The sequence below is a fragment of the Drosophila arizonae genome, chromosome 5 (assembly GCF_054131065.1).
Source record: "Drosophila arizonae isolate 15081-1271.41 chromosome 5, UAZ_ARI_1.0, whole genome shotgun sequence".
Lineage (NCBI taxonomy): Eukaryota > Metazoa > Arthropoda > Insecta > Diptera > Drosophilidae > Drosophila > Drosophila arizonae.
This window is the reverse complement of record NC_142925.1, coordinates 7,230,929-7,247,879: the sequence shown is the minus strand read 5'-3', so window position 1 is coordinate 7,247,879 and position 16,951 is coordinate 7,230,929. Positions and strand designations below refer to the sequence as shown.

General features: G+C 36.6%; 1 protein-coding gene and 2 long non-coding RNA genes across 3 annotated transcripts; 2 read left to right on the top strand and 1 right to left on the bottom strand.

Moving 5' to 3' along the window:
* The first annotated feature begins 335 nt into the window (after positions 1 to 335).
* On the top strand, positions 336 to 1,675 carry LOC108616933 (aquaporin AQPAe.a-like). Its single transcript, XM_018012458.2, has 2 exons — positions 336 to 961; positions 1,410 to 1,675. Exons 1-2 carry the CDS (start codon positions 449 to 451, stop codon positions 1,581 to 1,583), a joined length of 687 nt encoding a protein of 228 aa, XP_017867947.1. The 5' UTR covers positions 336 to 448; the 3' UTR covers positions 1,584 to 1,675.
* On the bottom strand, positions 1,662 to 6,379 carry LOC149268428 (uncharacterized). The gene is made up of 3 exons (XR_016270590.1): positions 6,242 to 6,379; positions 3,603 to 3,685; positions 1,662 to 3,539 (listed from the first exon to the last, which is right to left on the bottom strand). It is a non-coding gene; the product is annotated as an uncharacterized LOC149268428 (long non-coding RNA).
* Positions 6,380 to 10,723: 4,344 nt separating this feature from the next.
* Positions 10,724 to 13,741, top strand: LOC149268427 (uncharacterized). Its single transcript, XR_016270473.1, has 2 exons — positions 10,724 to 11,417; positions 13,508 to 13,741. It is a non-coding gene; the product is annotated as an uncharacterized LOC149268427 (long non-coding RNA).
* Positions 13,742 to 16,951: the final 3,210 nt, after the last annotated feature.

Genomic DNA, 16,951 nt, shown 5'->3' with positions numbered 1-16,951 from the left:
CATAATGGTTTTGTTAAACGTATGTAACAGTCAGAAGGAGGCGTGGCAGACCCCACAAGAGCGACGAGCTGAGTCGATTTAGCCCTGTCCGTCCGTATGTATGAACGTAAATATAGACTTGATAAATATAGACTTATAGAAAATTGATTGAACAATTCATTTTCCATAGTAAGCAGCCACTGCAGTGGTGCGTATGTCTGTGTGTGCGAATAATTATTGAAGTATCAGTTACTCGAAGGAGATTTTTTTTTGCTTTTTTGTTTATCGTAATTTGGTAAAAATTATGTCAAGTTGAAGTAGGCCAGTTTTGACTTACGTTCGGGGAAAATGTGAGAGAGCTCAGTTAAATTTATTTGTTCATTGTAGTTAGATCTCGATAATATTTATTATTTCTATTTTTCGTTTCGCTTTACTTTTGTTTGTTTTTTTTTTCGTTCAAATTAAAGTAATGGGAAATTTTGCGTTTGATAAAGAACTGGCCAAAAGGCTATTAGCTGAATTTACTGGAACGGCACTTGTTTTGACACTTGGCTGTTGTTATGCGAAAAGTGGTGGTGGATATGATACGCACAGCACACAGAGTTCCTTTGCCTGGGGCCTGGCCTATTTGACGGCTATCCATATATTTGCCATGCTAAGCGGCGCTCATCTGAATCCCGCTGTCAGTGGTACTGCAACAATTGTTGGCATTATGGAGTGGCAATTGATGCTTTGGTATATGCTCGCCCAGCTCCTTGGCGCCATGGCCGGCATTGCGCTGACTTACGCCGTTCTACAAACCTCAAAGTCTCTATGTCTATCGGGCATGGATGACAAAGTGAATGTTTTGTCCATCGAATTGCTAGCCACATTCTTTCTGCTATTAGCCTATTGTGCTGCTTGGGATACTCGCAGCGAGGGAGCATACGAAACTCTATCGCTTCGCATCGGATTCATATTTACAGGACTATCGTTCGCTACGGTTCGTATTCTAATCATATTCCAATCATACATATTTCATATTCGAGTCTGTAGCAAGCTTAGTTATACGCGAACTATATAGTATCATAGTATATAGCTTCAATGATCTTTATACACTTGTAATGTCATACTCATCCTTATACTCATTTAGTCCCATACTCTCTTAGACTCGATAATCCTATACTCTTATAGCCTTATACTCCTATTCTATTATCCTCATTTACCCTTGTAATTGTTTATTCGTATACTCATGCAGTCTTATCTTCTTATATCCTTTTACTCGTATACTCCTATACTCTTATAGCCTTATACACTTATGCTATTATATTCATAGCATACTCTCATATACTCTATTATTATAAATATTCTGTTATTCGTATGTTCTTATATAAACATTTACGTATATTTTTACTTATTTACTTATATAACATTTTTTCAAATATCCATAGTACCCAACTACCGGATGTCATCTCAATTTCTTCCGTACTTTCGCGGCCGCAGCTGTCAACGGCAGTTGGGGAATTATCTGGCCATATTTAGTAGCCCATGCGGCAGCCGCTGCTGCGGCCGGCTGTATCTGGCGCTTCCTATTCGCAGAAGAGGCCCCTGAACCGATGGCCTAAGTAATCGTAAATAGAGCAAATTTATATGTAATTATTTATATATGTACTTTTTTGCACAAATAGTTAAATGTGTTTCGAGTTTTTATTATCAACTCTACTTATTTTATTAGTATTTAGTTTTTCTGCATGTAGAATAATTGATTATTTTTGGAAATATTTGGTAAGCAATACATTTACATATCAAAAGATTATTTCGATTAAAAATATAGGATGTATATATTCAAAGCTATCGATTTTTATCGATGAGCAGCTAACCGATAATTTCATTGCATTAGCATCCAAAAGAATATACTCATATTATCTTTATATATAGATGTACATATACAAATATGCATATATATTGATAGATTGATTGCCTAATTATGCATTCGCGTCTGCCGCATCTCACATTTACACGATAACCATTTCAAAATTTATCGATTTGGCTGGCGTGGCTGCTGGAGCGGCATTGTGTCGACTCCTTTGATGCTGATCAGGTTACAGGCCGCACGTGGGCGTAATTTTCTCGCAATTAGGATGCGATTACGATAATGTGACCGGCGTCCCAGCCGAAAGGGTAATTGAAGAATGGATAGGTGATGGCGATGGTGTTGAAGTTTATGCTCCAGCTACAGCATCAGCCAGAGCCACAGGCACAGCCACAGCCACAGCGACAGCTCCAGTTCCAGTTCCAGCTGCTGCCGTTTGGTTTCTTTGTGTCCAGACCCTTGCCGTGTCGCCACGTGCCATCAGACGCCTTCGCGCTTGCCACTGAGCTGAAGAGGAGGAGGAGCTGAAGGCGAGATGGCGACAGAGATGGAGGATTGACAGTTTCAATTTGCAAGCTTGTTGCCTTTTGCGGAACGTCTTGGGGTGGCTGATGGATTATGTTTAAGTCTGGGCATGCCAGCTGCTTGGCTGCTTGGCTGCTTGGCTTGTGGTTGGTGCAGGCGCTACGAAACGGAATGGAACGGAGAGCTATGCACAGTGGAACATTTCGAATAAAGTGGAAACTGCAAATTTGAGAAAATCACCATGTGTAAACAGGGTGTAGTACTGGGTCTACACAGGGTGTGGCATATTGTTGGAAATAGAGAAGTAGCAAAATTTGTATAAAATTGCGAAAAGTTTATGACACTCAAAATATTTAAAAAATAACAAAAATAAAAAATTGAAATACAAAAATTTTAATAATTAATTAAATGATAATTTAATTTATATATCATCCTATTAAATATATTCGTATATCTTTTAGTAACGCGAATCTAATAACAAATATAAATATATTTCAGTAAACTGCACATTCGCAGGGTGCTATAGTACTTATAACATGTATGAAACCATAAAATTGGCAAGATAATATATAAGTAGAGTCATTAATTCAGTTGAAAAGAATTGACAAATTATTCAGGGTTTTTTACCACTGTGCGTTACACTGAGGATTTCGAACAGAATTTGAATTTGAATTTGAGAAAGTGCAAAATCCTTTGCACTTTGTAGACTGATTGACTTCTTATCCTTGAATGGATTTGAATAGAAATATTTTACATTTAAAGCCCACTCGCAGCGGGGGTTGGCCTGGTTTATAAGCTCTGTGTGTGTGAGTGTGAGTGTGTGTGTGGGTGGGTGAGTGTTTATATAGCACAAACAAGCGGAAGATAATCAAGATGTAAAACACAATCCGACAAGCAATGCCTCTGCTCTCCCCTCCCCTCCTTTCTCCATTCTCTCTCTCTCTCTCTCTCTATCTATCTCTCACTGCTGAAATTCAAAACCAAACAAAACCCGTTGCAGCATCAAAAGGCAAGCGCTCGGCCAAAGAGAGTGTGGGAAGAGGAAGAGGGGAGAGGGTGGGGATGTTGGTGGTTGGATGTTAAGGAATAGGGCAACGAAGAAGGCGCCAACGGGAAAGAGAAAAAAATGTGTGTGTGTGTGTGTGTGAGTGTGAAACGGATTTTCGCAATTTCACTTTGTACTCTGTCGAAAGAGAGAAACTGTTATTAACTTAATGAAGGAGTGTTGCGCATCCCGCAATTTTACCTGACACGTGATGCGAAGCTAACGGAAGCAGCGCAATGGAGAGGGCGAGGCGAGGGAGCCGAATGTCACAGGAAAAGCCAAAGCTGTAACGGAAAAGTTAAAGGCCAAAGGCCAAGGAAACAGCTTATTATAGATTATCGATGGCAAAGGATTTGACTTGAGAGACGAAGTTGAGAAAATATAAAAAGAAAAAAAAACTATGCATACATATATATTTGCTAAGAAGAAGAAAATAGGTCAAAGGATTGATGATGTGTTTAAGAGATGGAATTCAATGGAATATGCTATGTAGAAAATAAAATAAATATATTATATATACAACTAGATATAATATATAATCAAAATCAAAATATATAATCAAAATGAAAATTATTATACAAACGAAAATGATTCAATTATTATACAAATTTTATCATCTATTTACATATATCAACGTTTTAATTATTCTTATTATAATTATTTTAGTTATTCCGTCTCACACATAAAGTATCTATAGCACGTAATGCAAAGTCTAAACATCAATCCATCTGTCAGTAACTCTATAAATCAGTCAGTCAATCAATCAATAAAACAGTCAACATTATTGCAGTCACTTAATTATCGAGTTTATTAATCATTCTGTCAGTCAGTCAGTCAGTGAGCTAATTAAACAGTCATTCATGCATTAAAACGATCGAATAACGATTTGGCACTTGAATTTGTACAAAAATAATAAAAATAAATAAATATTATTTAATATTATTATGGAAAATCTGAATTTTCATTATTTGAATTATTTTGCATGCATAATATAAATTTCATTTTTATTTTTTTCATTTAGAAGTATTTTTTATGTTATTTTATTTATTATTATATGTTATTTTTTAATATGGAAACTAAAATTTATGTTTGACTAATTTTTTTTTTTTTTTTTTTTTATTTTTTTTTTTTTTTTTTTGAAGAACAGTCAAAATTTTATTATACCTTTATTTTTGTTTTAATTTATAAATAATTGTGCATTTTACTTTATATATTTTCGTTGTAAAGAAATATTTATTACAATTTCATATGAATAGTAGAACTGCTAAAAGTAATTTTAAATATAAATTATTTTATATTTTATTTAAAAAAAAACAAAGTTAGATTTTTTTGTTGTTATATTTTAAGTAGTTTTTTTTTAATTTTTTTTTTTTATTATTGTCTGACTAGACAATAAGTACAGGTAATTTGACATTGACATCGTGTCAGTTGATTTGTGTAAATTTATCAAATACCAGCTTCAATTTATAGCAACATAATACACGTTTCATATAAAATACAATTATTTAAATAACTCTCGTTTAATTATATCCAATTGTGCTCCTCTTATTACCACATTGATAGCTGAAAAGCCAGTTAACTGTTAATGTCTGGTCGAGCCTAAATTGCTACACTCAATTTGTATTCACAGCAAATACATACAATACATGTGTACATACGTGTGTCCATACATACAGAAATACATTCATACATTCTACAATTTTAATATTATTAATTAGCGCTGAGCATATGCGACTCATTAGCCTGAAGTGAGCTTAAGGCGCGCTTCATTTGCTGTTGCATATTTAACGAGGGTTAACACAAAATCTCGCGCGTTTGTTGTAATTAAACCAGCAGACAGACACGCACACACGTAAACACCTACGCAAACACACACACACACACAGAGCCACACATGCATATATGATATATGTGCTGGCCTTTTCAGCTGTAAATGCATCAAGTATGTTGCTTTACATGCCAGTGTGTGTATGCATGTGTGCGTGTGTGTATATGTGAATGAAGCTCATCTTGCAAAGTGGCAGGTTAAGTAAACAGTTTCATTGTGCGAATTCAATTAAAATTTATTCAAAACGTCAACGGCAGCTTCTCAAAAAATCTGCGCCAGCAACAGCAGCAACAACAATTGCGCTGTGCAACAATGTAACTGTAACAGCAAGAGCAATCGTATGTATGTATATGTATATGTAACTGTAACTATGCTACGGTCTGCCATTGGCAAAGGGGTGTGCCCTAGACGAGGCCACGCCCCATGCCAAACGCAAGCCGAACGCGCAATTGCCGCACTTGCGTTAGAGCGAGACAACTCTAGTTACAAGAGTGCTGCGATTGCTTCAGCTGTAGAGCTATGGCTATAGCTGTTGTTGTTGCTGTTACTGTTGCTGTTGTTGTAGCTCTTGCTGTAGCTGGCACTTGTCGGCGCCGTTGTCGTCGCTGCCGCTGCTGCTGCTGCTGCTGCCGCTGTAAGTGGTGTAAATGGCAATTTGTCTGCCGCCGTCGCCCCCGCACGGTAGCCGATAATCAACGTTGCGTTGACAGCATATGCATGCGCGCTTGTAGCTGTATCTGTATCTGTATCTCTGTCTGTCTGTGTATCTGTAGCCGTTGCCCTAGCTGCCGTAGCTGTATCTTTAGCTGTATATCTATTCATTCGCATTCGCGCACTTTGTGCCATATCATCGTCTGCTGCTCCGGCTGCTCCGTCATCATCATTATGATCGTCCATTTTCAAAAGTGTCTTATTTTTTCGGTTGTTTTATTTCTTTGTACCAAAATAATATGCATACATATAAATGTACATGCATACATATACATTTATATATAAGTATATCCATATATACCTGCTCCATTGGGTTATTTTCAACTTCCGCTCGTCATTCCATTCAGGTATATTCAACCCATCCTCATTCCACGGCTCCTCCGCAGCCTGTTCTCATTCTCCAGCTCTCTCTCTGTTATGATGTTAGCTGCTGTTCGCTTATAACTAATAAAATTACTCAGCAATAAATTGTATTTGACGCGCATTGCCATACAGCTGAGCCCAACACGGCTATTTGCTTCGGTAAAGGTAGGTTAACTAGAACAACGATATGTAGGAGTGGATAATATACAATATATGCATATTTAATTATTATGGGTCTAGAATAATATAGTCTATATATTTACTATACTATTTATTTATATCAATATTAAATTCACATTTAACATAGTATAAAAATTATCACAGTTCTGAGTAATTTTTAAAATTGAAGTAACAGGTGAACAGAAATGAGAAGTAGGAAGGCCTACAGAAATTAAATAAAATTCTAGTTAACAGTGTATTGCAAAGCACTGTTATTCAACAGTGTTGGTTATGTTAAACAACAGTGAATCACTTATACACTGTTAACTTTCATTTTTCACCGTACTACTCATTCCTGTTCGCCTGGTACATCAAAAATTTACATAGCTATTTTGGTGAAATACCAGGCGCACAGAATCGATAAGGAAGGTGCAAAACCATCGTCAACAGTCCATTAACAGTGTACTGTTACCATGCTGCCATTTAACAGAGTAAACAAACGGCGGTAACAGTGCTCTGTTAATATACTGTTAAGCAACAATTTTCACCCTACTACTCATTCCTGTTCGCCTGGTACTTCCAGAATTTGTACGGCTATTTTTGTGAAGTACCAGGCGCACAGAAATGTGAAGTAGGGTGCAAAGTGATCTTTAACAGTCCATTAACAGTGTACTGTTACCATGCTGCTATTTAACAGAGTAAACAAACGGCGGTAACAGTGCTCTGCTAATATACTGTTAAGCAACCATTTTCACCCTACTACTCATTCCTGTTCGCCTGGTACTTCCAGAATTTGTACAGCCATTTTTGTGAAGTACCAGGCGCGCAGAAATTTAAAGTAGGGTGCAAAGTCATCCTTAACAGTCCATTAACAGTACACTGTAACCATGCTGTTATTTAACAGAGTAAACAAACGGCGGTAACAGTGTTCTGCTAATATACTGTTAAGCAACCATTTTCACCCTTCTACTCATTCCTGTTCGCCTGGTACTTCCAGAATTTGTACAGCCATTTTTGTGAAGTACCAGGCGCACAGAAATGTGAAGTAGGGGGCAGAGTGATCTTTAACAGTCCATTAACAGTGTACTGTTACCATGCTGTTATTTAACAGAGTAAACAAACGGCGGTAACAGTGCTCTGCTAATATACTGTTAAGCAACCATTTTCACCCTTCTAATCATTCCTGTTCGCCTGGTACTTCCAGAATTTGTACAGCCATTTTTGTGAAGTACCAGGCGCACAGAAATGTGAAGTAGGGTGCAAAGTGATCTTTAACAGTACACTAACAGTGTACTGTTACCATGCTGTTAATTAACAGACCAATAGCATGATTATGTTAAATATCATTTTGCCTTTCTCATTGTGCTACTCATTTCTGTTTGCCTGGTACTTTTGAAAGTAGCCGTTAAAATTTTGACCCCAACGGCACAATAACAGCCTCCCTAAGTTATGCAACTATATTTTGTTGCCGTTAATTTTTGAATATTACTTCCCAGTAAAGAAATCCTGTTAAGTAAAAATACCAACAGTTTGTATATTTATTGACCAAAACGATTTATTGCTTTTCATTTTCACACAGTTTTTGCTGATTTAAACCTACATTTATTTACACACATATACAGATCTCTTAAATTATATCATTAATACTATCCTGCGTTATTTTTGCTTTGCATGTGTATACCTCCTCCCATCGTGTATGATTATGTCTCTAATTTTATATTTTAGATTACAATGAACAGCAAGAGAGCCGAATAGACTATTTTGTGTCAATGTGGTGCGGCTTGGTGTAAATTCATACTTACCTCTGATGACTCATGATGAATTCAAATTCATACGGACAGACGGACGGACGGACGGATCATACTTACCTCATGATGAATACTGCAGCGAGTATATATTTTAAATTTCAAGCTTTTCTGCTTGGCGTTCATATGAACGAACAGACGAGCGGACAGACGAGCAAGCGGACGGACAGATGAATATACAACAAGACCAACATTGCACAAAACCAGTATACTCATTTCACTTTCGTGAATGAGTATAAGAATGAGAATTTCAGATATAAGTCTATAAAATGGAAGTACAATAAAATTGTAGAAGAGATTTTTTACTTTTACAGTATATAAATAAAAAAATATAAGTAAAATTGATTATTTTGAAAAACCTGAATAAACTGAATAAGGAAGTTGTATAGCTCTCAATTATCGAGTGAATCCAGGAAAAGATTATGATGGAAGTTGAAACTTTCCTAATGAGTGGAATTTACGAGTACTTGTTCTTATATACAGAAATAATAGTTTTTAATTCTACAATACATATGTATTATAATATTCTTAATTTTTATTAATATCAGTATACATGAATAATAATTTTATAATAATATTATTTATCCACAGTAATTACAGTTTTTATTCTTTAATAATATACTTATATAATAACATAATATTATTATCAAGAATTCATATACTTAGGCTGTAATAATTTAATAATATTTAATATATTGCTCAATTTGTGCATTTCATATTTATAATTAAATAATTTTCAATATGTATATTAATTGATTTACTCAACCCGAGAGATATTCTTTGTTTAATTTTGGATATTGTATATTTCTCTAAAATGCCGTAAATGTGCATTTTCCAATGAAATGATCCTATTTAATGTTATCTCTCTTTATCTCTGATTCTCTCTCTCGCTCTGGCTCTGGCTTAGCTAAATGCTTAGATTTAATGCCTTTTAAAGCAATCCTTGGCCAATGGCTGCCATACAACACGTTCTACAACAACAACAACAAGAGCACGAACAACGAACAACAACAATGGTTGACAACCGACAGCCATTGATGATAATCAACACAATGATCACGATTATGATGATGATGATGCAGAGGGGAGTTTGTGCAGTAACGAGAGAAACGACATTTCGCGCTAACGAATTCAATTGAGCTGAATTTTTCATTTAACGTTTATTTAACTTTTTTCTGCCATTGTTGTTGTTGTAGATATTGTTGTTGCTTTGTTTTCAACGGTAAAAGCTAGAGGGAATACGTATACACACACACACACACACACACGCATACACTCATATGAGCCGTAGAGCTGTTTGGCAAGGAAGCATCAGCAGCAGCATCATCTGTTTCACATGTATATGATATATAGATGTACATGTATATATGTGTGTGTGTGTATATATAAATATGTACATATATGTAGGATTGTGCCAATGGCCGTTGCGTCGCATCGTATTCGCTCATAAATTTATGCCTAATGGCGATATTGTTGGCTTCGCCCTCTCTGTCGACGCCGCGCCATACCCACCCCCACTTCCAGCCCCTCCCCTGCTCGACTCTACCCCGCCCCGCCCCCTTCCCTCTTGGCTGCCTCTGGCACATTGCACATTGTGCCATTGTACTTGATTATTAAATGACACATTATGTGATTTTCAACATGTTTCCGAAACTCAGCCAACACAGACAAAGGGCAGACGAAGAGGCAGAGGCAGAGAGGAAGACGACGGCAAGGGGCAGCATCATTTCATAGTGCTCGTACGTAAGCACTTCACAAATTGAATTCAAAGCAAACCAAATGGTCGAACGATTGTATGAGAGTCACCTCCCCCAGCAGCAGCAACAGCACCAGTCCCAGCCCCTAACTCCCCGCCCAGTCATGGCCCTCCTCCTGCCCCTGCCGCTGCCCCTGCCACTGCTCTGTCTGTGTTGTAACTGTCAGCCAGTTACATGAGCATATGACAGCCATAGAAGGCATTTTATAATATGTTCATTGAGTACGTGAGCTTCCTGTTAGCTGGCTGCGGCACGAGCAGGGGCATGGGCAGCGGCAGGAGCAGGGGTCGCAGGCTCAGATAGTCTCGCATGGGCGTAGTCCAAATTCATTGTATCCATTTCGATTTCCTTTGTGTGTTTGTCTGAGATAATGATAATATGAATATATTATGTATGTATATACATAATTTCAAAGTGGAATACAAAAGAAAGCAAATATTTTAATTTAGTTGAAAAAAAAGATGAAGATATATAGTATATATGTATATCCATATACCAAGAAGCATATCTTTCCCTGAATTTATAACAAAATCCCATCACCCTGAGTTCTAGGCATATATAGAATATTCTTCATATAGTACTGCAGCTACAGGCCAATCAAAATATTTCTAGAATCATTTTAGGCCTTAAGCCACTGTGTTCATAACTTTCATTAAAGCTTTCCAAATAGTACCTAGTACATTCAGTTTTCCTCACTTTCTCCATTTTCCGGCTACGCCACTGGCTAAAAGTTTATTTGGAAATGGCGCCGCAGAGTCGCGCCCTTTCGGGCTGGGCGTCTAACCACTCCCCCTTATATATGTATATATTTCCTTTTTATTTTGGATGAGCCATAGACCGGGAGGCAGCCGCAGCAGCAACCCCCGAGACAAACTGAATGCCTTGGCACTGTTACAATTCTCAGTTTTTCTCAACACAATTTTCAAGTTGCGTAAAATAAATTGAAAATTCCATACACAATCAAATACATATATAGTATATATATATATATTTACAGTTACAAATGCATTCAGGTCGCCTTTTGTGCTGCATAATGAAATTAAAAATAAAAGAATATCAAAAAGAGAAAAAAAATCGCAACTGTTGCCCAAGCGAACTCATGGAGCGTAAAGTCCATTATATCATTAGGAATGGAACAATATATACATATGTCTATAGAAATGGTATATACATACACATATATATATATGTACATACAGTCCCACTCCCTATACACAGTTTTCACAAGGTATGCAGCAGGCATTGCCAATCAAGTCTCGAAGTGTTGGATTCCATGTTGCGATTCAAATTACACGGCCTGGCCAAATGTTAGCATAATCCGCGGCACAGTCGGAGCCATGATAATATAACCATATACCAAGCATATGTATAAGGGTGCTTTCGGAGTCAAATAGTAAGTAATTAAGGGTTGGACAATTTGTCACGAGTCACACGAGTTGATTACGAGAAATCATTTCAACAGTTACAAGTAGAGTTTGATTAGAGCTTCAAATATAATATAAATATATAATATGTAACAATCAATTTATAAGCATAAAAGATATTTTTATATATTTTTTTTATTTTATTTTTTTTGAATTTGTTATTATATTTTATTTGATTATATAAAATAATTTATATAATAACTCAATAAATTATAAAAATAATTTTATAGTAATATAATTATGCAAGACCTTTTTTTTAATTTTATTTTATATATATTTTTTATATACTTTTTAATTTTATATTTTAGTTATATATTTTTTAAGTTTTAATATATTTTTTGAAATGTTATTATTTGTAAATGGTATTATTTACCTTAAACGTTTTAGATAAATAATCTCTATATATACGATATTTATTTCAAATAAACATTTCATTATTTTGTTAGCACTTTTCATATTCAATATTTTTGTAGTTTTTAAATTCGTATGTCTAAAAAATCATTTCATTCCAGTTCCCACACTCAATTTTCTATAATTACTTATTACCATTTCAAGAAAGTCATATGAGTAGACTCTTCTAATGACTTACATAAAATCTACTTAGCATCTGCTTTAGTTCTTAGAGCAATTGTTATCGTAGCAGGATGAGTTTGGAGATTTACTTTATCTTGATCTCAGGTCTAGACTTGCCTTGAAATAAGAAAAATTTGTCATGGTGTCGAATGCAGAGCACTCAAATTGCGCAGCGCTCTCAGCTCCGATTCCTTGTTGATTCCTTGGCTTTGGATTACCATTTTACCATTTACCATTTACCATTTACCGTTTATCGTTTACCTTTTACCTTTTGCTTTTTGGCTGTGTGTTGACTGTGGCCAGGTTTCATTGGGCTGCAGTTCATTTCCTTTTCATGTGATTAGTTTGTCGATTTTCTAGTTTACAATTTTCATTTTTTTTCCTCTTCATCTTCTAAAAGTTTCCTTTTCCACGATGCAGCAGCGATGGTTATCGATTGATGATTGACGATTGCGGTGGCTCATTTCCGTCTTCGACTCAAGGTAATACGGAAATCAACTTGGTCAGCCTGGGCACCTAAATTAGGGTCGAGTGAAAGTCCAACACGACCTGCAATGAAATGCGTTTAATTTCATTGCGGCTCTCTTAATGTTAATTACAATATTATGACAGTTTTGCGGCTTGCGATGAATAATTATCACCTCATATTTTGTGACAAACCGCAAGGCGCGTGTATTTTTTTTTTTTTTTTCCTTTTTTATATACATATGTGCATACGGCAGATGTCTGGAGTTAACTTCAGTAGTAGTAGTAGTCGTTGTTGTTGTTGATGGCTCGAGTCTTGCCATGATTAATCGCTCAGGTTATTTGAGTCGTCGGCCGCCAGCCGCCAAATGCAATCAACGTCCGACCCGAACAAACGTAAATGTTGTGAAAAGCAAATCTAATTACACAAATGCTCGCCGACTATTTGAAAATGGGCAATTTCTCAAGATAGTTATCTAATTAATAGGTCCAAGGCTCGCTCGGTCACTCCACACATACACACACTCCCATTCACATTTATATTTACAAACAACAACAACAAAAATAAAAGAAATAAATACATATATAAAAAAAATTCAACATTCCCAACGTCCATGTCGACACTTAGGCCAGTTCCACTCTTAATGAGTTATGCTTGGAACAATGGCCTGCGCTTCTATATATCTCCACCCCGAGCCCCTCTCTACACTCCTCTACACATACTCTCTGACTACTGGCTTCTGGTCGTCGCTTTGCCAAAACATTGCTCCGAATAGGCGTTACAACAATTTATTAAAAGTCACAAAAAAAAGGCAGCCGCAAACAAGTATTACAAGTATGCTTGATGATGGACTAGTAAATACCCTATATTTAATTAATATAAGTTAATTACATATATTCTTTATATAAATCTCTATACTGATATTACAGATATTTCGATTTTTTAATTTTAATCTCATTCACTTAAGCATATGATAAAATTTACTTAATCATCATTTATCCACTTCTTTTTACAATAAAGGGTATTTAAACTCACACACAAAGGAGAAGCAAAAAAGAAGACAAAGAAAAAACAAAGTGGCTGCGATGCGTTCAATTACCCACAGGGATGCCAAGTCAAAATTTAAAAATTACGTAGCCAGGCTACAAAATCTACGTGTTTTTTCGTAGCGCAATGTTGCTGAAATACGTAGATCTACGTACTTTTTTTAAGCAATAAATAAAAAATGAATAAACCATTAAATTTGTAAATTAACTGTATTGTACTTCGTCGTTATTAATTTCATTTGTCGTTTTAGAAAGCAAATTACATTATTCAAATTATACATATTCATTTATGTATGTACATGTTTTACAAAAAATTATACATGTTTCGATTTAAATATTTCAGGTGTTTGTCAGAAGTCTCTAAGTTTTCTTTTAATCCACTTTTGGTGTGAAGCAAGCCTTTTAAAGTCTCCGTGTCTAATTTGTTTCTGTTATTTGTCTTAATTACATTAATTGCTGAAAATAAACGCTCAGCATAAGCACTTCTATGTGGCAAAATAAGCAAATTTTGCGTTAACTCCGTCAAAATGGGAAACATGTGGGTTGAACTTCCCTTTTTTACGTTTGAGACATAACGCCAAAAGTCGTCCGGCAGTACGGATTTCTCTTGGTTGGAGTTACGTTTGCTTCTTCGTCGGTGTCACTTGTTAAAATTTCCATTTTTTGTGAATTCATTCACTTGACTTTTTTTCTCTCCAATTATTAGCCCAAATTCTAAAGCCCATATTCTAAAGTAAGCGATGCCGATCTTTTTCAATTTAGTGCTGCTAACCCATTGAAAACGGCATTCGTAAACATATCGAAAACGAAATTTAGTGCGGCTAACCTAATATAAACCATATTATCCTTTTTATTTAATTCATAATATATTGATATTACCCAAAAAAAATTTAGCTTTTAGTGTATTTTGCAATATTTTTTAAAAGTACGTAGTTTTAATCTCATCACACGTAGGCACGTAGATCTCCTTTAAAATACGGAGATCTACGTCAAAAGACGGAGGGTTGGCATCCCTGATTACCCAGCAGTTGTTTTCCCCCTCTGCTTTAAAACAAAAGGTTGATTGAGTGACAATTGCTCACAAGTGCGAACGAGATGGCTAACATATGGTTAATACGCGCCTGTGTATATGAGAGCGTGTGCGAGTGTGCGCGCAGTCGAACAACGACGAATTAAGCTCATTGCGCATTTGACGCGCATTTTGACGTTTCTCTTTTGTGCGACGAAACGGGACAGACGTCGCTCATTAATTGACACTACCTATCAGCGTGAGGGGGAGAGCAAGAGAGCAGCAATGACAGAGAGACACAAGCTGGAAGCTCATTTAATGAACGGTAAAACAAAAAGAGAGTGTGACAAGAGTGGGCTTCAATCGGCAGCGCACACTGCTAGACAAAATGAATGATTTTTGCTATTGCAAATATATTTCTGTTTTATAAATTGAATAAAACTTTTTCAAATTAAATGTTAAATTTATTTTTCTTGATTTTAAATCTAAATACTATTTAAAACATTAGAGCATGCATATCACTTGACTGCTTGTCACAAATTAGTTGCTGTCTAGTGTAATTGTTGCGCTCTTTTGTGCAGAGAGATAGAGAGAGAGAGAGAGAGAGAAAGTGCCGCTAGCAGTAATTACATGAAATATGCGCTGCATAATCAGGCTTTTTAGCCAACGAGTTGCGCTATAAAAAGTCGATTTGTAAAGCAATCGCATGTAATTAACCAGTTAGCGCTTGTTATGCAAACGTCCCATTTGTTCAGTTCGATTAGAGAGCGCAGACCGTGGGATAGTTAACATAAGTTGTGCCTCATTAACGGCCCCGAAAGGCCGGTGCAGCTGTTACCCTAGGGGCACGCATAATTGATATTTTATTGGTAAACAGTATCGTCAACCGCAAAACAGATAATTTTGACCAAAAATGGCAAATTCGATATTGTGGCTCGACTCTGACTCGACTGTGGCTGCCGCTCTGTTCACTGTGCTCACTGTGTCCACTCTGATTGGTGTTAATGACTTAATTAAAGCTGCGCAGTTCACTTCGCTCTGCTTACCTGCTGCTTGCTGCCTGTTGCCCGTTGTCTGTTGCCTGTTGTCTGTTGCTCGTTGTCTGTTGCTCCTTCTTCATGCCGCATGCAGTAGTCGACAATTTCACACTTTTTGCGTTGCAAGTTGGACCTACATATATTAAGGCAAAAGCCTGCCAAGTGGTCAACGACAGGCTCAGACACGTCACACACACAGTCCCATCTGCACACACACACACACACTCATCTAATCTTGTGCAGATTTCACGCATGTTTCGTGCCGCGTATCACTTGCCAGCTCTGCCGTTTGTATGGATCTCTTTGCTCTGTTTAATATGCGCACAGTAGCCCCCAAAAAATGTCCCGGCACCAAATATATATACATACATACATACATATATCTATATATATATGTATGGGAGTTTGCCTGCTGATGAGCTCTGGGCGCGCAGCTGACACTGAGCCTCTGACATTTCCATTAGGCAGTCCTGAAAAGAAAAAAAAAAAGAAAACAAGAACAACAACAATAAAATATCTGCAAATGCGCAACTCTGTTCCACACACTCATCAACAGCATCCTCAGCATTATGATCATCATGATCACAATTAACACAAGCATCATCATCATCATGATGAGCATCGGGTGCTCCTTGTGGCTGCGCGGCATAATTATTAAATGCAGCTCAATACATTTGCTGTGCATTGCTCACATTGTTGGGACAACCTAATGCCCAAAGGCATTCCACATGAGCCTTATGACTATGGAATGCAGCCCAATCGCACCAGCAGCAGGAGCAGCAAGCAGCCCCATCCCCAACAAGACAACACAAATATGTGACTGTCTCCTACTTCATCTGTCTGTCTCCTGCGCCTCGACTGCGGCTCCTACTCTAAACGCCGGCGCAGTCTGTCGGCCAAAACAGAGAACGATGTAAATTAATCGAATGCCTGGCCACAGCGCCGATCTTTCATCATCATCGATGCAATTGGTGATCGTGTTGTCCTTATGAAGCTATTCTGATTTATATACCCTGTAAATTGAAAGACATTTAAGTCACTTGTCGAGGTATGTAGTTTAGTTGGGCATTAATAGTGAAGAAGGTTGGCTTGCAAATAAATGATGAAGATCAAACAATAATGATAGTACAGGGTAGATTTAGTGCTAATTATAAAACACAAAAATGTGATTTTTGCCTATTACAGGATATGCCAGGGTCCCACAATTCTACGTTATTACTAGCTATTTATACTATGGCATATGCAACTACATATATATATAGCTATATATAGCAGAGGATGATTTTACCTAATTACATGGTATATCTTAGTCAATCATATCATATAAATACACTAGCTATATATATGTTTACAAAATATAAAAGAGCAAGCC

Coding starts and splice junctions, on each gene's coding strand:
- LOC108616933 (XM_018012458.2), top strand. CDS start 449: ATGGGAAATTTTGCGTTTGATAAAGAACTGGCCAAAAGGCTATTAGCT. Junction 962..1,409: donor CAGGACTATCGTTCGCTACG/GTTCGTATTCTA, acceptor AAATATCCATAG/TACCCAACTACCGGATGTCA.